This window comes from Mesoplodon bidens, assembly GCF_964165515.1.
Source record: "Mesoplodon bidens genome assembly, chromosome: 1".
NCBI lineage: Eukaryota > Metazoa > Chordata > Mammalia > Artiodactyla > Ziphiidae > Mesoplodon > Mesoplodon bidens.
Window position 1 is genome coordinate 214,832,837 of NC_138176.1, and position 24,962 is coordinate 214,857,798.

The window sequence follows — 24,962 nt, forward strand, 5'->3', positions numbered from 1 at the left end:
GCTTACCTTTGAGATTATATTTTAATTATTTTAAATCGGTCAGGCATAGGGATAATTGATCCTCAGGGAGAGTTTTCCTCACTATAAGGCTAAGCTAACCTTCCTATGCATGCCCTAATCTTCTAAATATCCCAAATAACCTAGTGCCTGCTCTATAATAATATTATATTTTCTCTATTATAATGTTGGAATACTCTATACTTTATTACAATTTCTATTATTTGTCTTATGGAACACACTCTAAGAATAGAAATTATGACACATAGTAGGTACTCAATATATAGTTGCTGACTGACTGGATAATAATCCATTATAATTGTTTCGAATATTCACTTTTTTTTTCAAATTCCTTGGTGCTATTTCATGACAAGTATTCATTGTGCCTATAAAACAAAATTCTTTTATTTTTAAGTTGAACTTTTGTTAACGTAATTATTATACTATTAGGATAATTTTGTGAATTATATATTTTAGCATATGAAATGTCCATCATTTATATATCATTATTAGAATATTATACATATAGAAAATGCTCAGTATGTATTTATAGAGTGAAAAGTAACTTTTATTTTTAATCTTAAATTTTTAAATTTATTTTCTTCTATTTGAGTTACTTGCAATATTACTTTCAGTAATTTCCAAAATAAACAGCAGATTTTTTTTTCAGTAGGAAACAAATGTAAGAAAACTTATGCAAAATATTTGCAGTGGCACAAGACTAAATGTATTTCTTAGATCCCTCAGCAAAATTTTTCAAAGTGCTCTCCCATTCACATCTCTAGCCATTAGACAAATTTATCATACCCCTAACTTCCTCTGTTTCTGTGGGTATTCAAGCAACCTCCAGGGAGGTAGCTATATCCGTGACTTAAACTCTTATCTATCTTCTCTCAATATAGTTTTCAACATCCCTCTCCTATGTATATTTGACCTAGAGTCACAAAGAAATCACCCCTTAATAATGTCTTCTCTTTCCTTCAAAAGCATACATGATGTTTTTGATTCCAGGAGATCTTAATGAAGAAATATTTTTCATTGATCCCAATAATGATGGCCTGAGATTTCCCATAGCTATTCTCAAAGGCTTGGGATCCATGAACTCTACTTGAGGTCTAGTAAGAGAATGTAGAGCCTGTGACACTGAGAGCCCTTTGTCCTGAAATCTTAGATGACTCATGAGGGCAGAAGTCCTCCATGGCTGTCCTCTTAAAAAGACGAATTGGGACCACACAGCTGGTCTCTCAGGAGGTGGGGAATGCACTAGCCACAGGAAGGGAGCAAAATGAACTCCCAGAAGATCTGCAGTTCTCTGTATTGGTTTCATGGCACCAACATTTCTGTTATTTGCTTTTGGAAAATGAAAACTCAATTTTTTGGTTAGAATTCTCACCATAAAATGCCATTTTCTGTTCTGATATCCCTTTTTAGCTCTTTGTAGAGTCAGTTATGTTAACTGCTTTTTCTTCTCTGAATGAGTGTTTCAGACATTGATTGCAATGACTTGCTTTTCACATCATAATCCAAGATGATAGGGACTTTAGCAGGAAACTTACTTCACTTCCCTCAAATAAATGTCTGCATTATCTTCTCTTCTAAACTGTTAACAGGCTATTCACTGCCTTTTGAAATTGTGTGGTAGATGTGGGAAATACCTTCTATATGCTCTTCTAATTTTTGGACAGTGTCAGGGGGCACAATTCTTAGAACCTGCTGCCTAAGCACACTGATAGCTAGTTACACCATTGGTTGAAACATTATCTTTGCTTCTCTTCCTGTTGAAATTTGCTTCCAAACCACTTCCTGTTGTTGTCTTCTAGTTCCAAACTCCCAAATTCAATGTTTCTTTACTATGATTTATTTATAACGGAAAGTGCCCCAATAATCACATTACTTACAAGAATATCCTTGACCCATCCAATTGTCCAAAGGTATTTTTCAATTACTATAGAACCATTTAGTATTACTTTATCTGATACAACTCTCCACAAAAACTGAAGCACAGTATCTAGAAGGCAGAGTTTTCGGAAGCAAGGCCTGTATCTTTTCATCACTGTATGTCCAGTGTCCAGCACTGTATCTTGGATATGGTAAGCACTTACAAAAATCTCTTTGAATGACTTAATAAATGAATAAATAAATGAATAATGAAAATGTGAAGAGCAATGTCTCCTTTTATCAATCCTGTAGATTGAAGCTAACAGGTTCAGCTATTGAGAGACCTGTGGTGAGTTAGGTGCTAAGGAAAACATTATAAGTAGGGTACGGAGTGGGACTGAAAACCTTATCTAATCAATATTATAGGGTAAACACAGAAGCAAATTATCAGAGTTCTCAAAGAAAGCCAAAACAAGCAAAAAGAGAAATAGAGAGTTTTTGATTTTTTTACATTTAAACATTTTATAGTATTGTTTCTTAAAACTCAGATATAGTCATCAAGCTCCGTTCCAGCAGACTCACTTTCACTTGTTAGCACAGGCAGGGGTGAGGATGGGCGGCAGTGGGTGTGGTGGTATCAGCTATGGTACAAGCAGAAAACAACTTAGTTCCACAAGTCATCCTCAATTGAACAGAAAAGTGAAGACTGAGCACATCTACTCAACCAAGAAAAGAAACGAGTACATGATGCAAACAGCCCTGCAGGAAGGCATATCACAGAGCTACCACATCCACCAATTAACAGTGAAATATTACTCGATAGGGACTTAGCAAATTAATGCTAAAGGGAATTGTATATTCTTTAATATATGTTCATTTAGAAGAATGTAAAATTTTTTCCTTATTAATGAATGTCTCCAAACACTCAATTTATCGCCATAGGTTGGTGTCAGCTTTCTGTTGCTACTCTTAACAAATTACCACAAACTTAGTAGCTTAAAACAACACTAATTTATTATCCTACAGTTTGGGAGGTCAGAAGTTCAAAATCAGTCTCACTGGGCTTAAAGACAGGCATCAGCAGAGCTGGTTCCTTTTGGAGTCTCTGTAGGGGAATCTATTTCCTTGTCTTTTCCAGCTTCTAGAGGAGACGTATATTCCTGGCTGTGGCCCCTTCCTCACGTTATTCAAAGCACATTACTCCAATCTCTGCTTCCTCATCCTGTCTCTTCTCTGACTTTCCTGCTTCCATCTTATAAGTGCTCTTGTAATTACATTGGCTCACCTGGGTAATCCAGGCTGCTCTTCCCATCTCAATATCCTTAACTTAATTCCACCTTCCATGGAATGTAAGGTAATAAATACACAGGTTCTGGGGATTAATATATGGACATCTTTAGGGGGCCCATCACACAATTAGATTAGTATGAAAGAAGTCAGTTAAATGTGAGGAAGGATAAGAAAATGAAGAAAGCCTCCCAGTAACAACAACAAAGAAAGTATTATTGCTAAGAAATTCCTTCGTACCGTCCTAGTATTTGGTCTAGTTTTGAACTAGAAAATAAGATGTATAATAATTCAGTGTCTAAAGATCTGGACCTGTCCTTCAAGAGAAAAATTCTCCAATAATATATAGCCATGAAGAATCAAAGTACTCTTTCACTTTTACAATAGTTTGCTGCATTAGGAAAGAACCTGTTTTGTCCTTTAAAGGGATCCAGAACCTAAAAGTAGAAATAAAACCAGCAGAATTAGCAAAAGCATCCAGTCTGCAAGGGCACCAGAAATCAGCCAACAGCAATTGCAGCAGGGCAACAGCCAAAACAGCCTCAGACATCCAGTTATTGGTGTGAGACCCTTATAATTTCTACCGAGTAGAGTAATAATACAGAGGCTGTCAATATGCTGCTAGAGAAAAAGAATGCAAGGGAAGAAAATCAATGGATCCAAGAGTTTGATATATTGAGAAACTAGAAACCAACTGTGGCTAGCATTTTTTGTCATTGTGTAACAGAGGAAAAATCAGAAACCTGCGATTACACGCTGCTGGTAGCATTCTGCCTGAAAAAGCATCTCAGTGTGAGAATTACTAAGTGCCTCTTCCCTGAGAACAAGTGTGAACCAAGAGATAACCCAGCATTTCAGACAGTATCATTTCCTTAGGGGAGAAAGTAGGGGGAAAATAAAGTCAGCCGTGACTAAAGATGTGTTTGACACTAAGAAACAAGACCAAAATGAGTGAAAACATTTCTAAAATATCTTTTTGTAAATGCATAGGCAAAGCTAGAATACATGTAAGACTTAGGTCACGGCCTTTGTGTGTGTGATCTCCACACATTTTCTTTTCTTTGTGGAAACAGTGTCTACATAGTCTCAACCAATAGTGCCAATATTGTAATGAATTATGAGTACGGTTCATGCCTATTTTTAAGGAGATAGATGCTCATTTCTATGAGATTTTTGCTCTGTGGGAAAGTGAGTAGGAAAACAAAAGCAATTTTTTGATATGTATATATATAACCTTGCCTATGATGTCCATGTAATTTTTAACAATAACTTTATGTGACCTTAAAAGGAAGAGAAGGCTTCTAACTAAGAGGGAAGGCTATAGGGTCAGATGTGGGATTGAATTCCAGCTCTGTCACTTAAAACTTTTAACCAAATGACATGAACACTGTGCAACGCTTACATAGTGCTTGGCACATAGAATACTTAAAACAAAGTAGCTGTGAACAGCAACATTAATAAAACAAGAGTGAACGAATACATAAAGGGGCTAAGCTGTTACCTCATAACTTTTGAACAAGAGCTATGTTCTCATTCCATACCTGAAACAAAAACAAACCTAGAATAATTTTTGAACTTTAGTAGAAGATTTTTACAGATTTTCTAGCACAAAGTCTTAACCAATGAAGTAGTTTTAAAAAACAGCCCATGATTTTAAACACATTTTTGTTTTTATTTTTCCATTTACCAGGATCATATGGATATAAATTGTGGAAGTGAGCATCTGAAAACACACTTAATTGTCCTATGTACTGTAAGTCTTCTATGTGTATTAGAAGAGACGGCGTCATAAAATTGTATAGCTGGCAGAGACTCAAATATAATTATTCCAATTTCCTCATTTAGCTGAGATTATGCAAGGCTCAGAAATATTGAGAATTGCCCCGGTTGCCCAGATAGTGAGGTGGAGAGTCAAGATGGTATCCGTAGCCTTCTGACTTCCGGTCCGGGGTTCTTCAGACATGTGACAGATACAGTTTGCTATCTAAAGACTGTCCTTCTTTGCAAATCTTTGTGTGCAGGGAGGGAATGAGCATTGTGTATTTCCGTAGAACAAACTGGGATGCCTTTGAAGATGTGGACACTTAATAGGGGAGCGGGAGCTGGAATGTGTATATCACTTTCTCCTCAAAATCTTTGTCAGGGCTTCCCTGGTGGCGCAGTGGTTGAGAGTCTGCCTGGCGAGACAGGGGACATGGGTTCGTGCCCCGGTTGGGGAAGATGCCACGTGCCGCGGAGCGGCTGGGCCCGTGAGCCAGTATCTTTTGTGAAGAAGATACATCACTTAGGGCATTGTCTCCCCAGTGGATTGGTTTAAGAAGACTTATGCTTTCCTGGAACTCTTGACTGAGAGTTTATATGCACCCTGCAATCCAAACCCTCTGTCTTTACCTTATTGTACTGTGGTCTGTTGGTAAACAGGCATTTGTAGAAGACAGTAAACTTGTCAATATGATATTATTTCATAAATTAGATAATATCTTTTGCTCCATTATTTCAAATACAGGAAATCAACTTAAAGTTAATAATGAGGTTAAAGGAACAATTGGAAAGCGGATAAAGATACCTATGATAGTTTTCAAAATTTGCTGACATTTCTCCAAGTTTACTTCATTATGGTATAAAATGTAAAAAAGTACAGTTATGTGACAGAAAAGTTTAACATTTTGATACTTTGATAGTTGATTTTCTAAAAAAGACTTTGTGAGATAAATAATTGCTACACAAGCCTCCCTCCTAGGTTTCTTTTCTAAAAAGAGGGAGAGGGACATTTAGGCGTGAACGATTACCAAAACTTCAAATTTATCTTCAAAAATATTTTTAACTTCAGAACGTAAATTAGTAATTTAGAGATCCTTGAGAGAAGGGACATTTATTTTAAGGCTCTAGGGGAAACTCTTGAGTATTTCACAGTCTTTAAAGCAAACAAGCAAACAAACAAAGGACCTATTTAGATCCATAACTTATTATTATTTTTTTTTTACTAGGCCCGGTTCTGATTTGGAGCAGGAGTAGGAAATAAATTTTTAGGATTTAAAAATCATTTTATAATTTATGGCTCTAGCTTAAAATTTCTGGGCAAAATGCAATATCAGAAACAAACAGTAAACCAACCCAAAAAACCCTCCAAACAAACAAACAAACAAAAAAACCCAACTGTGTATCTACATCTTTATACCTTTACTGGTACATCCATATCTGTATGTCTATATCTCTTAGTCCCCTTTTGCAGCAAGTGTCTACTTCTGGTATCCCTGTTCCTGGAAGTGGCAGCGTCGTGGAAGCCCTTGAATGGGACAAGAAGGGCTACAGGAACAGGTAACCCAGCTCTAAAAACGTCCTGAGTGAAAAGATGAGGCGGGAACAGGACCAGAGAGTGTTAGGAGAAACCAAAGCGTCCGAAAAAGGAGGCCCGAGCAAGCCCTTGAGCAGTTTCACTTCCGCGGGGCGCCCAGCGAGGCGAGCCCTCGCCCTGAGGCCCGCGCCCCGGGGCTGCGTTTCCGGACCTCGGCCGCAGCCGCCGCAGTGGGAAGCGGGCTGAGGACGGTCGGGGGCCCGGAGACCAGCTCGCGGAGAACCTCAGACCGGGAGAGGCCGGGCTCGGCGGGCACCTGTCCAGGCGCCCGGGCTTCAGCGGCCGCGATGCTGCCAGCAGCGCCGGGCCGGGCGGGCGGGAGTCGGGAATGGCCCGCAGGCGGCCCAGCGCCCCGAGGTGGGTGTGCGCGCGGCTGGGCGGCCGGAGGGAGGCCGGCCCGCCCCGGGGTCCCGCGGAGACTGTGCGCCTCGAGGCCGCGGGACCACGGCTGCCGCTCCGCCGCGCAGCCGGCTTCTGTCACGGGCTCCTCGCCGGGGGAATCGGGACGCGACGCGGTGGCAGCGCTCCTTGAGTCTGGGCGGCGTGCCACCGCCGGTGCCGCAGCTTCTGAGTAGCTGGAACTTTCCAGAGCACCCGGGACAGGCTCCTCTAGTTTCTAAAATCAGCTTGGAACGTATTTTAAAGTTATGCATCAGCCTAAAACTTCTGTCAACATGGCAAACGTGCCCTTTGGTAGCATCGCCCGTTTACCTGCCGGGTCTCCCAAAATCCAATCCGGTAAATTTGGCCTGTGACCTGCTAATCAGACAGGTTACTTTCTGTAAAAACTCCTCGAAACACAGATTTTCTTAACTTGTTGGAAGGAAAAGCAGTCCGTTTGGTTGAATACATAAATGCATTTACGGGTCAAACAGAAGTTAAGGCACTTGTTTTCATTCCTTTTTGAAGTATGTCAAATGCATTTGTGAATCGTACAATGATTATAAAAAGTGTTCAGTTTTGAAAATGAAAAAGAAAAGGCTTCACTTGGATATTAAGATTCCTGGAGATGTTCACACTGAGAAGTGCGATAAGAAAATCTGAGTGAAATTCTATTAATTTGCTGAATGGAGTTTCTCATAGCTTATTAGCATTTTGTTAAGTAATGAAATTATGGCTTTAGCTGTTTCTCTTGGCAAGTGTTTTTTTTTTTTCATATATAAATTTTAAAAGACTGCTTTTCAGTTAAAGTGGGGGTATTTGTGGCAATGGAAATGACAAGAAAGGAATTATATCTTAATATGTTAACTTTCTAAATGTTAAACATTATTCTGAAAACTGTGGTCTGATGGACTGCATCTGTGCTTGGTTCAGTAAATAAACCAGCCTTGTCTTTTGAACCTTGAGCAGGTTAGCTCTTTTGTAATTTCAATTGAACAATTTAGTTAAATAGAATCAGCTACAATTTGTTTCAAACTTCTAGATGGAGCACTTTAGCCAGAACATGACTATTATTTCACTTAATACTCAAGTGATATTTTGAGGTATTTGCTATTGTGAATAATGCTGGAATGACGTGAACCAACTTTTGTCTCATCCTGAGTATTCCTTCCTGTTCCTCCCATGCGTTTCCCCCCATCTCCTTTGGTCCTTCCAATATGGTATTTATTACTTGCTTCATTTGTCTCCTCATCTGGCTCAGGCAATGATACTTTTCTTATACTGAGCTATCTTTTTGTTATAAACCCATGTCATTCCTAGATATGAAGAGTATTCTAAAAGAACTATTTCTGATTAATCCTTTTTTAAAAATTGTATACCTTTCCGTGTGACCTCTGTCTCTGCTTTGGGCAAGTGTCTCCGCGGCATCTTAGACTTTGGCTTAATGTGACACATTAAGGGTCAGTTAGTCCAACTGCCTCATTTTAGACATGAGAAAACTGAGACTCAGGGAGTGATTTGCCCACAGTCCCATAACCAATAACTATTTGAAGATCCTGTTCACCATGTCACCAACAATCTTTACCTACCCACCCCCAAGACTTGTGTAGTGATATGAGTGTAAAATGGGCAAACACCGTTTAAAGTGGTAAATACAGTTTCACGTCTATGAAGATTATATTTCTAGCATTAGGTGTATTGTGTATTTGTAATGACAATATCTTGTGTTTACTGCCATCAGAGAAATCTATGAGTGTCCAGCTTGTCCTTTAATGGAAGCAGAAAAGATACGATACCCAGAACTAAGACAGTGTGAAAATGATGCACAGTGATGAAAATTCCACTTAGACTTTATTTTCTGGCTTATGTTTAACTAGATACTGTCCACTAGTGTCCAAAAGAGAAATTCCTTCCTTGTTTTATTCCAAAACTAATGATTGTTTAAATTTAAACTGCTACCTTCAATAAGGACTGTTTATTAAAGCACAGCTTGCTCCTACCCCATAGTTTTTGTATTTTTTATTAATATTATTTGATGCCTCTGATGAAGAGAGAGATCAGTTGTTAGGTTAAAAGCAGAAAGCATCTGTCCTGTCTCACATCTTAATATGTTAACCTTCTAAATGTTGAACATTAACATTCTGAAAACTGTGGTCTGATGGACTGCATCTTTGCTTGTGAGAAACATGGTTTGTCTGAGTCTTTCCTTTGTGTCCTAAAGTTCTTGAAGATTTGAAGCTTTTTACTCTGACTACGGTCTTCCAACATAGCCAACAGGTAGATTTCTCCTACTAGGGAAATACCCTATTTAATTCTAGTGGCTGGTAAAACTTGCTTTCTTCAGACCAGCGAGAAAGGTTCTGATAAGCTTACTTATGCTGAGATTTTAAAGAGAGGTAGCTCTCTCAGGGCCTTCTTACTTTAATATGGGATAATTCTGTAATATTTACTTGCTTAGGATTTCAGGCATACACAACAGCATTCTGGGCGTCGTACTTGGGGTAGCAGAGGGACCTTTTTTGCCACATGTATCTGAACATGTGCTTCAGGTGATCATACCCTACTTATGATGGCCTCTGGGCTCAGACTGCTTCAAATCCAGTCCAGCTTCATTGCATATCTGCTTTGTGATCTTGGATAAATAAATCAATCTGTCATTATCCCAACTGGTCCAGTAAAAAAGCAAAAGTGGGTACAAAGCAACATTTATTTAAAAGAATGTTTTTGAGGATTAAAGGAGAAAATGCATGTGAAGTGCTTTTCAGGGTGCCATAGCAAAGAGTAATTGCTTGATACGTGTTAGTTTTACTTCCTTGGTCATTGGTCAATAGTGTCATATTTACATGTAAAAGATAGAGTTCCCCCCTTATTGAGAAACTGCCTCATGCTGACTTGGGGAAAAACTTAAAAGAATGAAGCCATCAAACTCCCACACCAAAAAAATTGGAGAGTATGACTTCCTGTAGTAAGATATTGTCATAATCTTGGGGAAATAGTGTGGTTAATAGTTCTGAGAGGAGAAAAAGAAGGAATCCACAATGAGAATAACTAAGGATAGATGGATTAAAAGGGTTTAAACTAGGGCAGTTACAGGAAAGAATAAAATGGGAATTTAAGAGGACAAAATGAGAGTGTGTTTTATTTCCCCATATCACAGAGTACCAATTGTGACCCAATTAAAAAATAATAAATGTATGTGAAAAAAATAAGCATCAAACATAAAATTGTGGGATACTTCATCAAATTATAAGAAGATGGAAGATCTATTTTACCAAAATATTTACTGTTGGGTTAAAAAAAATCCAATGTAAAGAATATCATTCCTACCAAATATAAATCACATGTTTTGAGAATTTAAATGGCTGTTACCCGATCATCTAAGTTACAGTTGCTATTTTATTACTTTCTTTGTAAATTATAGAATATCTTATAGTAATTTTGGAGACAACTATGAAATAAGAATAGGAAGGACAAACATTCCGGAAGTTATTATTTAAAAATAAGTTATTATATGGCCTTGTAATTCTTTCCTGTTTTAAATGTAAAGAATAGTATCTAAGTTTTACTGCAGACACTGAAATAGTCCAGGTGGTGAAAATAACAGATATTGTATGGAATTATACCCTCCTGTATTTATTTTTGACTCAGAGAAAAATAATGAGCCTTTTAGACCTTTACCACTGAATAGAAATATCATTGTTGCTTCCAAGTGCTCCAAATTGAGATAATCCAGAAAGACCACTTCCCCTTGTAATCATGAGAAGTGGTTCATCATTGCCTTGTGGTCTTTTATAAGATTTTCTTTGCTCCAGTTTATTAAAATAAGTTTTGTTTTATCATATTAACTATGTGCCATATTTTCCTTTCTTTTAAGCTCCTGTACCTCTTTTCCATATTAGTAATTCTCATTGCTTCATGTTTTATGTCTTCCATTTTATAAGGAAGACATCCTGAAAAGTGTAAGAACAGTTCCTGACTTGGAATTTCATTTGCCTGATTTCGTTTGGTCATGATCTACACTGAGGTGTAAACTTCATCCTTTGGTCGGGATCAATATCCTCATTCCCTTTTTGTTTGAATTTATCCGTAGGATCATGTCTAACTTTCAGAAGAAAACATAGTGTCAGACCACTTGAAATTTTGGCCTTTTAACAGCTACCATTTATCACGTTTCTACTTTGAATTCATGTTATATGGATATCACATTACCTTGATAGTTGAGAGCATCAGAGGATTAGTACCTACTTTGGACAAGAAGTTATATTGTTCCATATAATCATATGAAAACATTTAATAATTCATTGTGTTCTTTCATTTCCTAAAAAACTTTTAATTTTTTTTTTAGGGGCTGGGGTGGAGGGTGAAGCACCAACATCAAAGATATGCAGAAACAAATCATATCAAAGTGGTAGGATTCTATAAAATCATGGAACTGGAATGACACATTGTAGAGCAGGGCTCCCCAACCCCCAGGCCGTGGACCATTAGTGGTCCGGAGCCTGTTAGGAACTGGGCCACACAGCAGGAGGTGAGCAAGGGACACTTCACTGCCACTCCCCATCGCTTGTATTACCGCCTGGACCACCCCGCCCCCCGCCCAGCCAGCGGAAAAATTGCCTTCCACGAAACCGGTCCCTGGTGCCAAAAAGGTTGGGGACCACTGTTGTAGAGTATTTCTTGTGACTGTATGAAGAATCCCTAAAATTTATACGTTTTCTACATTGGTCAATCACATTTTATTTAGATTTAGTAGACCCATGTAATTAAAAAATCTCAGGAGACAACTACAGTTTTAATACCGTTCGTGAACTATTGGGTCACAGCTGGGAAAGTGAGTGAGATAAAACTGAAGCAAAAATCTACTTTGATTTCAATTAAGGAGATAATTTCCTTAATTTCCTCATTACTTTTCAGTAAGAGTTTAGAACTTTCACTACTCCAGGCACTTCTCTGTAGACCACAGGACCAGAAACCCTTCCTTTATCATATTCTGTCCATCCATACCTATGTAAAATGGGTAGAACCATGGATAGCCCAGATTCCAGAAACAGTTACTTTGGCCAAGAATAGACACTTGATTCAAAGGCAGCCAGTCCATGGACTGCTTAGTGACCAGTGATGTGTGTTGCCTGGCACACACATTTAAAGATTTGTTGGACTCAACCAAGCCCTTCTTTCAAACAAGAGATAATGAGACTGTTGTCAGTGGAAGGTCGATGTTTGATGATATACAGTAGAGGATGGCAGCTAGTTGACTCATGTGCAAGATGGATAATTAGAAAGAAGACGAGAAGAGAGAATTAAGGAGCACTGAAAGACAGAGGGAGGAGTTTTAGTTTCTGACTCCCCATTTCCAGGCCAAGTAAGACCCAGCTGCACTTGTTGTTCTGATATTGTCTGTTCATGAAATGACTGTGGCATCCTTGCAATGACCTTCTCTTTACATGGACTAATTTGAATGAGTTTCTCTTCTTTGGAGGAAAAAAAGAGTTTGGGTTAGAATAACTTTATTTCTCAAACACTGCCAATCCTGTTCACATAGCTTCTTCTCTTTTAGAAAGTTGTTATTATTGTTAAAGTGATGTCTTCTATGCATCTTCCATTGAAAGTTAAACAATCTGAGAATTAGGTCTATTCCTTTTATGTGCTGAAAGTAGGGTGCCTTATGAGTAAGTCTTGTGGTCCTCTAGATAAGAATATTTGGAGTTTTCTAGCTTTATTGTTGATATTTGAAGAAACTGCATGCAGTTATTTTTGTCTCTAAACTTGAAGTCTCTATAGTTGGTGAGGAAATACTTCATTCAAAGTTAATATAATAAGAGTTAAGCACTGTTAAGAAGTCTAGAGTTTTGCATTATGTACTATAGCTACAGAATTATGTTAATTATAAAATATAGCAGTAGACTTTTTATGTTTTGTTAATTCTATGTTTTTATTTATCTGAAAAATTTACAGCATACTGTTTCTGACAAATTTTTAAAATGTATTTAAATTGAGGCACACAGGATGCTTATGACATTTATCTTTATAAAAAAGGAAGAGAAGATACAAAAGCAGCATAATTTACTGGCTATTATCACAATCCCCTGGTATATGATGAAAAATAGCATCACTGACAGGCAATTGTGAAAACTGTATACACACTATCAGTGGATTAATATCAATCTGAAGCAGTGTAATCAGCATTGTACTTCAGAGATTGGTCCTTGATTGAGATTTTTTTTAGTAATAGAGTAGAAAGTTTAGTATCCTCATTAAGTTACAGATGATATGTTAATAATGGGGTTAATGATCATCTTGGAAAACAAGATTAAATTCAGTGTGCTCTTGCCAAACTGGGGAGAGAGGCACAAATTAATGAAGTTCAGGTGTGATCAATTAAGTGTAGTGATGTAGATGAAGGAATTAGGCTCAGAATGATAAAAGATTTTCAAGTTTTGACAAGGGTACATTCACAGTCTTATAATGAGCAACGGGGAGAGTTGCAGAAGAAGAAGCTGGAAAAGTAAAGGGAAACTAAATTACATAAATCTGTGAGAAAAGTCTCCTAAGTAAATATAATGAGTAGCTACTGAAGAGTTTTAAAACAGAAGCATAACATCACTAGATTTTGGTTTTTAGAAGATCACATGAAAGGTTCTTCTTCTTCTGAATCACCTTCTAAATTAATGAAGGTGAAAATAAAAAGAGAATTTCTAACCTAAAAAAAAAGAAGATCATGTAAGCTGCTTTTGGTACAACAAATTGGAAGAGGTCAACAATGGAAGGGTTTTGAACAATTGGGAGTTTATCAACCAGTAAAATATAGGGAGAAGTGGACATGTTTTTTAAGAACTATTACTTACATACTTTTTGTGGTATAGTAGGAGATATAGAACCTGAGGGGGAAAGAGATGTGAAGAATCAATCTTAGGTTTGTGGCATGGAAAACTTGGAGGGTCATAAAGCTGTCATTTACTCCAATGGAAAAGATTGAAAGAGCAGGAGGAAATGGTAAGGGCATGAGAACATCCAATTTCAATTTTGCGTATATTATATTTGGGATATCTGGATATATTCAAGTAGCGATGTCAAGTAGACATTTGATATTATGATCTGGAGCTCAGAAAGACAGTTCAGGCTGAAGATATAAAATTGGGGAAAATACAGTCTTTAAAACTGCATCAGTAAATAAGATAACAGAAAAAAAAACGTTTAGAGTAGAAAGAAAAGATGACCCAGGATAAAGAACCATGTAAAGCAAACATTTAAAGCATTGATAGAGCAAGAGGAGTTACCCAATATGATTGAGGAGAGGCTAAAAAGAAAAGGAGGAAAATAAGAGTAAAATGGCAAGAATTCAAGAATAAAATGTTTGGGGAAGGCAAGATGGTGAACTGACTCAAATTCTTTGAATAGGTCAGGTAGATTGAGGACTGAAATTTAGCCAGTGGATCTGGCACCATGAAACTTAAGATGACCTTAGAGAGAGAAGTAAGTAGCTTTAGTAGAGGGGATGAGAGTTGAAGGGTGTAGGCAGATGAGGATGTGGACGCCATGTAGACAGCTTTTTAAAGCGTGGCTGCCAGAGTGTAGAAAGAAAGTAGCCACTGCAGGAGACGTGGGTCAAGGAAAGAATTTTATTTATGTATTTATTTTTTGTTTCAAGATCTGTGCTGCGATAATGATTTATTCGTACTCAAAAGCTGATAGCACTACACCAAAGGGGATTTTCTCCTGTGAAAACTTTCAAAGACAAGTTCCGTAAATTCCATTAGGAACACATTTTAATGTACAGATTTTCTTATGTGTTTAAATATTCTGTTTCATTTTTTCCCTTGCTTCTTTCCTTCTTTTTTTCTCATGTTTCCAGAGTGCTTCTTCTTCCTCCTCTCCTCCCCTTCCTTCTCCTCCTTCATTCCTTTTCCCTCTCCCCACCTCCTTCTCTCCCTAAGCATCAATGTTAATGGAAAAGAACATATTTCTTTTTATAGAAATTTTGTTTCAATGCTAGATTATTACATAGCTTAATTTTTTTTATTGATCATCCCGTCCTTTTTATCCAAATTGGAATCAATGCATCACTATTACAATCATATCTTTGCGTATGCTTCAACTCCCACCCACCTCTTTTTGTCATACCCGCTTGATAAAACAGCAACCCTACATAAGTCTATCCAACTGTATTCTTCTTGTCTGAATCCACGTAACTGAATGTTGCTGAATAAAAGCACATTCAAGCAGGTTGGTATAGTTACACATTTTGACAGTTCTTGTTACATGTTAGTTGTGTCACAGAAGATTTTGATACTAAATGACAGTGAGCTCAAAATTGCATTCCCTGACCAGGGTGTAGAATGCAGATTTGTTCTGTGATGTCAGATCAGTGAAATCTTACATACTTTCTGTCTGCTGATGGGCAAAAAACACTGTACCATGCTGCCTAACACTGTATACACTAGATAATGTGGCTCTTGAGTGCTTGAAATACAGCTGGTTCAAACTGAGATGTGCTGTAAATCTAAAAACACACACTAGTTTTCAAAGATTTAGTACAAAAAAGTAGAATATAAAATCTCTCAGTCATTTTTATATGGATTACATGTTGAAAAATATATTGCATTTATTGGATTAAATTAAATATATTACTATAATTAATTTTACCTGTTTTTATTTTTGAAATGTAGCTGTTACAAAATTTAAATTACATACGTGGTTAGCATTTGTGACTTGTATTTTCTGTTGGATAGCAGTGCTCTAAGCTTTCAAAAAAACCCCAGTGAAATCCATTAAAGGTTTGATTTCTCCCTTATAAAATATTGTTATATAAATATTACCAGATAACTGTCATAAAAATGGTAACATAATTCACAGTCCCGCCAGCAGTTTAAAGAGACTCTCTTCCCATTCAGGCCCACCCACAGAAGGTATTTTAATAGTGACATTTCATTATTATTTTAACGCTAGATAAAATTTAACTAGCATTTTTTCATATCATTTACTCATATTTCTATTACATCTTCTGTCTTAATAATTTGTAAGACCATATTGTAAGATCATACTGTAAGATCATATTATATACTTTATCTTATGGATCACAGATACTTTTCTTAATCTACCTTAGTCTTTCTAAATGATTTAGATTATGGTGTTTGTTGCCACCGAATATATTTTAATGCTCATTGGTTCAAATATGCTTATGTTTTCTTTCCTAGTTCTGTTTCCTGTCTTGGCTGGAGGAGTCTTATAAACCCCTAAATGACCAATGTCACTTTCTACATTTTTTTTCTAGGATTTAAAGTTTTATAGTTGCATGTAGTATGCTTGGGATTTATTTTTGTTTATAGCATGAGGCTGAAATCCAACTTAAGTTTTTCTTTTTTTTTTTTTAAATAAGGGCAGCCAATTGAGAAATCAACATTTATTAAAGGAACCCTACTCTTCCAAATGAATTGAAATACCACCACTGCCATACAGTACATTTTCATATATCCTGGCATTTGCATTCGGAGTGTTCTGTTCTACTAACGTATTTGTTTCTTCCCAAGCCAGTATCTGCGAAGGAAAGTTCTCCCAAGAAATTTCCTTTTCCGTTATTTTCTTGGCTATTAATAGATATTTATTCTTCTATTTTTCCACTTGCATTTAAAGATTATTTTGTCCACGTCTCCTTCCCATGAAACAATTGGGATGCTGTGTAACACGTAGTTTAGAAGCATTTAATAGAAAATAATGTAGCAGTTTTAAGCAGAAAGAACTTTAAGATAGGGAATTGAGTTTTTACATAATTGATGTAAGGAGTTTGGAAATAGGCTGGGACAATTTTCCTAAGTGTCCCGCTTGGGTGGGGGGCTGGAGCGGGGGGTAGGGGTGAATGGGGTGGTGACGACTTTCTTATCACCATCAGGAAGCTAGGGAATCTGGAAGGCACTGAACCAGATGTTGGCACCTGAAACACACTGGCGTCAGGACCCTAAGAATTTCTGGCTTATAAGCCATCTCCTGTTTGCTGGATCTGCACTAACAAAAACAGATGCCTTTCATTTCTTTGGAATTGCATTACATGTATATACTGATTTGGGGAGAATCAACTTTAAATTCTATTAAATATTCTATTGGATTAATTTGGGAAGAAAATTCTGTGTGAAAAAGGTCCTAGGTTTCAGAAGTATATAGTAACTCGGGTTACTTAAATCAATTGACAAAGTTGGAAACTTTCCACTCACTCATGTTACAACCACGTGAAGGTTGAACTTTCCTGATGTGCTTCTGTGAACAAATGTAACAAGACATTACTTTCTATATTTGAAATGTCTTTCCAGGTAATATTTTATCACAAACTTAGTTCCTTGAATCATTAATTGGAAAAATGTGACCTCTGCATTGAAATTATGAGAAGGAAAATATCTGAAATTTTATTAGTATTAAACTGTATAAGATATTAAAATTTAAAAAAGACACACAATGCCTTTTAAAAAGGAATTTAAGATAGATCTTTGGATATGCCTACAGAATATTAGTTTACAATTTATCAAAAATTTTATTTGTATTATAGACAAAACTAATTTCCTAATCTCTCACCTGTTTCCTATACATTTTTCCAATTTAACGTTGATAAATGTTATTTTACATGATAACTAAGGCTACATGTTGTGTTCACCTTTGTGAGTTGATTATCTCTACTGATATCTATGTCTTATCTATATCAACTCATATGGGATCTGTCACTTACTTGTGTGACTTTGAACAGATTACTTATCTAGGATCCAATTCTTTTATATCTGGAATGGGTAACACCCTATTTTATAGGATCATGATGATTAAATATAATTCTGCGTGTAAAGTGCCTGGAGCATTCATAACAGGTGCTTAGCAAAAGGCAAATATTATTACATTCAGCATAAGCTGGTATTCAGCTTTCACTTTTATTAGAAGAAATGTGTTTACATGGCTCATTCCCTGCACTTCTGGTGTCACATACATATGAATCTCAGGATTGAGAGCCTCATGTAAATGTTCTTTCAGTTCTGTTTACTTTTTCTCAACACTACATTAAACACTAATATCTCAAGCACATGATTCTCTGCGTATTCACTACAAACTGAACTTGATGAAGCCTGTGATCTGTTATGAAAACAAATGTTGTGGTTCTATATGTGAATTGTGTGTTGTCTTCAGGAAAAATAGTTAATGGGTAAAGAACATTTTTCTCATTTTGAGAATTTAATTCTGTTTAAGCATCACATTTTCAAAAATAAAAATGTAGTTAATGTTCATTGCTTTATTCTTGGAGGAGTCTTGGTCCACAACTATATCATAGATTATACCCCCCGCTCCCCGGCCCCATGAAGAAAAAACAACACACAGAAAAACTGGATCGTAGTGTAGTTGACTCAGATCATAGTGTAGTTGACTCTTAACTTTTGTGATAAAGGCATTTCTAATATCATCATATAGTTAAATAATAGTTGATATAGTTGTATAGGTAAAGCTTTAGTGATATATTTGAAATTGTTTAAATTATGTCTGAGCAGTGTATTCCTTATAGGGTATAAATCTATACAGTGTTTCACCTAGACCTCTAAGGGTGAGGAGAATAACAGAAAGGGACCCCTAAGCAAATTTCTAGTTTTAAGTAACCTACAGTTCCTATAATTATGGAAGGAAAGGGACAGCTTTTCTGTTTTTTTTTATGAGAGCCAGTCTTCTGAGAAGTTAGCAATTAACACACATTTCATTTCTGCCTCTCCTTGGGAAAATACAGAAGATTCGTTAGAAAGTATGCTCATATGTAGTACTTTATTATATGACCTCTGAGAATAATTTTCTGATCGGGTGCATATGAAAATCTAGGCTTAGGTTCCTCATTCTGAGTTTAAAGCCTACCTGAATCACCTAGTAGTCAGTCATATGGCCTTAGGTAACTGTTACAGGACCTCTCTGTACCTCACCAAGAAATGAGGAAAGAACATTTAGTAATACTTGCAGCAGCGTACGTGCTCTGTAATTGATGGCCGTCGTGGCTGCTGCGAGGTGAGTAGGTGAGTGACCATGTGAGACATCATGAAGGGTGACTCATACTTCTCTTACCTGATGGTCAGTACCTCAAAAACCTGAGTTCATACTTCCAGGGCTTTATTCCTTTAATACTGTGTTGCCCATATTGCTCTATAGCATATATATTCCTTGGAAAAAAGTTGTCTATGGTGGAAAAAGTTTTGAATATACATATTAGAACATTAAAATGGCCTGAGAAATTCTGCAATAAACAATGTCTCTTCAATTCCCTTGAAGCTGTTGTTTCACAAATATAGTTAACCGTGGGATGCTTTGTCATCTCCACACTGGTAGAGAAGTAAGTCCTTTTGCACAAAGTTATCATCCCTGTTAACTTGAGAGGATGGCTCTTTCAACCAGAGACTGGTTGCACTCCTTTTAGCTGTTTTCCTCGGTCTCTTCATTCCACTGTGTAAGTAAAGTTCTGACCCTTTGCTGTTGACCACATTTTGAATGAGTGGGAGGGAGGGAGGCTTATAATAGAAATAAAAGCAGAAGGAGCTATACAGTAGGGAAATGACATTGGTAGACTGAGTAGCACACACAATTTGCCGATTTCTTTCATTCTCTTATTTTTAATTCTGACCATTCAGGTGGGACCTTTGATTATGGGATGTGCTAGAGAAAATGGGAGGAAACTCAGAAGGTGATTCTCTGTTAGGGAAAGGAAAGTGTATGAATGAAATGGAACTGAGAAAGTACACAGGGAATTCTAATATAATAATATTTTGGGATGTATTTATGAGGTTGATATTTAAATAACATGTTCATCTTAACTGAGCAAATGATTTTACAGATATTTTCACATGTTATATCTGTAAACCTACCACTATCTCAGTAATCATGTAAGCTATGTAGGTGCCTTCACATTGTTTAACTATTGGGATTTCATTTATCAGAACATTCTAAAATTAAGAGCATCTTGACTACATGGCCATAAACAGATTACTTCATGTAAGAAATGTCTGTCAATGAAACACATGTTTGATGCAAACGTATGGGCTATTAAGAGTCACCCAAATAAATTTTTGTTGAAATATTTTTCAACCTAAAACAACAGAAACTGATATAAATGCAAATAATTTAGACAGAGAATGAATTTTATGTCTTGGAGATTGATTAACTTAACAGCCCACATAGAAAACATTGTTAATATGACAATGACTTTTATTACTGAAATAGATGGGATGCTATCTAAAGGAAGGGGTAACCTCTGGCATCCATTCAGCAGAGAAAAACACATTAATAGATGCTTCCTGATTTGCTAGTACAAAGTGTGACATTAGAGTAGCCAATTAAGTTTATGAAAAAGGATAAATAAAGGTGAAGCCATTTCTGAATGCCCTGTTTCTGAATATCCTCAGAGTCCTATATCTACCCTTAGATAACCACCCTGGTTTCCAAATTCTTTCTTGTTTGGTTTGCATATGAGCTACCTTTGATCGTGAAAAAAAGTCTTAAAAATTCACAGAACTATTTATTTTTTATAAATTTTTCAATTAAAAAATTTTTTTGGCTGCATTGGGTCTTCATTGCTGCACGCGGACTTTCTCTAGTTGTGGCGAGCAGGGGCTACTCTTCGTTGTGGTGTGCTGGCTTCTTATTGCAGTGGCTTCTCTCGTTGCGGAGCACAGGCTCTAGGGTGCGCAGGCTTCAGTAGTTGTGGCACACGGGCTCAGTAGTTGTGGCTCACGGGCTCTAGAACGCAGGCTCAGTAATTGTGGCGCACAGGCTTAGTTGCTTCACGGCATGTGGGCTCTTCCTGGACCAGGGCTCGAACCTGTGTCCCTTGCATTGGCAGGCGGATTCTTAACCACTGTGCCACCAGGGAAGTCCTCACAGAATTTTTTACACAAAGATAATTTTAAGGCATTTCTCAATATTATATTAACTTTTTAAATCTGATAACTAATAGTTTAGTTATTTTTACTAAGATTTCTATAACCATTTACTATAACTAAGAATATTTAATTAAAATATATTCTGGGGCAAATAGAAAGAATATGATTATGGTCTAAAAGTAAATGAAATTTAATATCCTCCATGTATGTCTAGAAGATTAAATCATTGTGCTTCATTATTTTTTCTAAAATAATACATGCACATAATTGAAAATATGTAACAAAGACTGAAAAAGTAGAGAAAAGCAGTGTATGTACTTCTAGTTTTTATTTTTCTATGTTTACTTTTAATAGTTTTACTCGTTTAGCATTGTAGCTTTAATATATTTACTATTTGTGTATGCACTTTAAAATTACATTTGTATAACTATTTGGTGATATGACATTTGTAAATCTGTCAGCTGTGCTCTCTCCTCATATAAATCTGTTGCACAATGTTTTAAAACAAAAGAAAACAGAATACAAACAAGAAAATCCACAATGATTTATTGGATAAAAGAATAGATCATTGTCCATACAAGATTATTTTAATTAATTTAAAGAAAGACTGAGAAAGACAAATTTGGTATGATTTCACTTTTATAAAAAACAAAACAAATTAAGCAGCATAACACAACCGAAACAGAGTCATAGGTACAGAGAACAAACAGGTGGTTGCCATAGAGAAGGAGGGTGAGGGGATGAGTGATTGGTGAGATAGATTAATAAGAGGTACAGACTTTCAGTTACAAAATAAATGAGTCATAGGGGTGAAATGTACAGCAAGGGGAATACAGTCAATAATATTGTAATAAGTTTGTATGGTGACAGATGGTAACTAGACTTATGGTGATCATTTTGTAATGTACAGAAATATCAAATCACTATGTTGTGCACCTGGAACTAACATAGTATTGTAGGTCAATTATATTTCAATTAAAAACTATGTATACTCTGTTAGTCAATTGTAAGTATACAGTATGGTATTGTTCCCTATAGTCACCATGTTACCTTTAGTCACCATGCTGTACATTGCTTAAGTTTTAACTCTCATTTAAATTATGATTATAAATGAGAATTATAATTTAACCTTCATTTAAATCATGATTCTCTTTCCCAGACGTTTTTCTTAAGATTTCTTAAGTTATATTGCCAGTGTTCTCAGACATTTTCCAATGCTTATGTCACTTTAGTCCCTTGAATGTATCATGATACAGTGGAAAGAGCACAGTTTCAATATTTGGAAAGGGTTTTATAGCCAAGCATGTCCCTAGTGTTGTCAGCCATATTGTTTTTTAAACATTGACAATGTAAATTAACACTTCCAAGATGCTTATGGGCCCTGCAAGAACAAAAAAAAAATTTAACTTTATTAACTCTTCTAAGACATATTGGGGATGGTTTTGATTGTAGAAAATTTGGGAAATATAAGGAAGAAACATAAAATTCCATTTCAGTGTACTGCCCAGACTTCATCCTGTTTACGTATCGGTGCATTTTTTTTTAACCTGTATGTATATAACATTTTTAAAAGCATAATTAGACCTAAAAATAATAAAGAAATAAAACAATAGTTTTTAGGAACATAGGAAATTTTTTTTTATAGCACTTGATTTGAAGTCAGATAAGCACAGGATCAAATCCTGGCTCTGTCACTGATGGACTTTCCTCTTTTGCAAGCTATGCAACCTCTCTGATGCCCAGGAGGCATTATGTATATTGATGATAATATCAATTATTCAGGAGAATGATTGGCTCATAACAGTAATTCAGTTAGTATCTCTTATCTTAAAAGAAAAACATGACAGAAATTAAAGTTGGTTTCTCTAGGCACTTGGGAGTGAGGATATTTGTCAAGAAAGAGTGGACTAGTGCCTTTATATTCTTGCGTAGGAGTAATTATCCTTCATTTATTCTGCATCTCCTGTGCTAGGGTCCAGGAATATACACAAAGTTGGCTCCAGCCCTCAGGGACTGTATTTAAGTGAAATAGGTTGGGACAAGCTGAATAGCTCTATTTCTTTTTATCTTCACTCTAATTCAACATCAGGTGACTCAAAACCCCTCAGCCTGCATAGATCTGAATAATCCAGTCATGAGAACCAGTTAGCAGGCCGAGCAATGGCTAAGAGTGTTTTCTCTGACTATTCAGGGTGATTCCTGATGCATACCTGCTGTTCCAGAAAGTCACCACTCATTTTAGAATGCAGTCATGAGTACCGTCTCTAGGGACAGAGTTTTGCAAATTTCAGACATAAGGTCATAAGACCTTCCCCAATTTTTGGCTATACTACTAATCTTCCCTTTTAAGAAAAAACTTTTCTTTAGGCTGAATTTTTTTAGCTTAAATATGATATATTTTTAAAATTTATATCACTACCGTAAATGAAAAATCATTATCACTTGCCGTAAGTAGAAGGTGACCATACAAATAAACAGATTGAAAATCAAGTAATTTTGAAAAAATTGTAGCTAAGGATGAGCTCTGGGCACATGGGTCACTCTGTCTTTGATCGTGTTCATGAAGTCACGGGAGCTCCAAACTGAGACATAGCCCTTGAAGGAGTCAGGATTGGAGAAGTACTCTAAAGGGAATGACTTTCCCTCTATGACTTCCTGTCACAGTGTCCCAGAAGTTTGCATCCCACCCACTGGCAAATGCTGTCTCGAAAGACAGATTTCACTTTCCAGTAGATTGAAAGGAAGTTTTATTTAGAGCTGACAGGTGTCAGGCACTATGATAAATGCTCCACATACTTCATCTCATTTAATTCTCACAACAACCGATTTCATAAGTGGTATTATCCAAATGTTACAAGTGGGGAAACCAAGCTCAGAGATGTTAATTATTTGCCGAATTTGGCCTCATGACAGCCTTACCCCAAAGCTTGGCCTCTTGACCACTGTATGCCTCTCTGAAGTAAACTCATTTCATTCTCACACAAACCCATATATATATCCATGTCAGGCAGATATTCCTCCGATGTGAACATTTCCCATTTTTTAATCAATAAAGTAGCCATGTAGGGCCTCCCTGGTGGCGCAGTGATTGAGAGTCCGCCTGCCGATGCAGGGGATACGGGTTCGTGCCCCGGTCTGGGAGGATCCCATATGCCGCGGAGCGGCTGGGCCCGTGAGCCATGGCCGCTGAGCCTGCGCATCCGGAGCCTGTGCCCCACAACGGGAGAGGCCACAACAGTGAGAGGCCCGCGTACCGCAAAAAAAAAAAAAAAAAAAAAAAAAGTAGCCATGTATATAGAAAGTCATCTTAATAGAAACATGTAGGACATAGAAGATATCATTACTTATTAGTAGATCCACTTAGAAACATTCTTTACAAGTGATCGAATGGACAACCACAGTTTCCAACCGATGATCATAAAAATTTAGAAAGTTTTGCTACTTTCAAGGTCCTTGGAGATGAATGAAGTAATAGGAAGTGAAATATCTACAATGAAATGCTAGAAAAAATGTCTTTAATGAAGGCGTCGGGGTATTTAAAATAATGAAAGCTGTAATACATATGTGATTAAAACATATTGTAAAATCCCTGCAGTAGAGTACTTTAAGAAAGCAAGGCTAATAATTTGCCTCTGCCTAATGCTTTGCATCCTCAAAGGAATTTTCAAACCCCTGCTAATTGACTCTTAGAAAATTCTTCTAATGTATCATTTGCTTTGACTCAATAAGAAATTTAAACAATGATCTTTTAAGCTTTTTAATCAAGGTTATCCTACAAACACTGGGTGAGGAGAAGCAGAAAGTATACCTGCACGTACATCTATCTGTTTTACTTCAGAAGGCTTTGGGAAAGGGAGGGATGGAACCAGAGCTGAAAGCAGTGTTCAGATGTTGTGGACAGAGTAATGGCACCCAAAGATATCTACAGCCTCATCCTCGGACCTGTGAATATGGTATCCACCTGGCAAAAAAGGATTAAGGTTGAAGATGAAATTAAGATTACTAATCAGTTTACCTTGAGAGGGGGAGAGTGTCATGGATTATCCAGGTGGGTTCAGTATATTCACTAGGGTCCTTATAAGTGAAAGAACAAGGCGGCATGTCTCTTGCTGCTGGAGACACGTACTGTATTCTGTAACATCTTATGGAGAAACCCGAACGAACTTTTTGGGCAACCCAATAGCATG

The 24,962-nt window shown here is 36.8% G+C and overlaps 1 protein-coding gene across 7 annotated transcripts in view; it reads left to right on the plus strand.

The window, feature by feature from the left end:
• Window positions 1–6,405: 6,405 nt before the first annotated feature.
• The window catches only part of BANK1 (B cell scaffold protein with ankyrin repeats 1), a 336,673-nt gene continuing 318,116 nt past the window's right edge, over window positions 6,406–24,962 (plus strand). For 6 of the 7 annotated variants that reach the window (XM_081242857.1, XM_081242855.1, XM_081242853.1 and 3 more), the window contains exon 1: window positions 6,640–6,874. In XM_081242857.1, the coding sequence (XP_081098983.1) occupies window positions 6,805–6,874 (70 nt within the window). In that variant the 5' untranslated portion in view covers window positions 6,640–6,804. Of the gene's footprint in view, window positions 6,481–6,639; window positions 6,875–24,962 lie in introns of those variants that run through there. The other variant, XM_081242858.1, reaches the window with a different exon arrangement.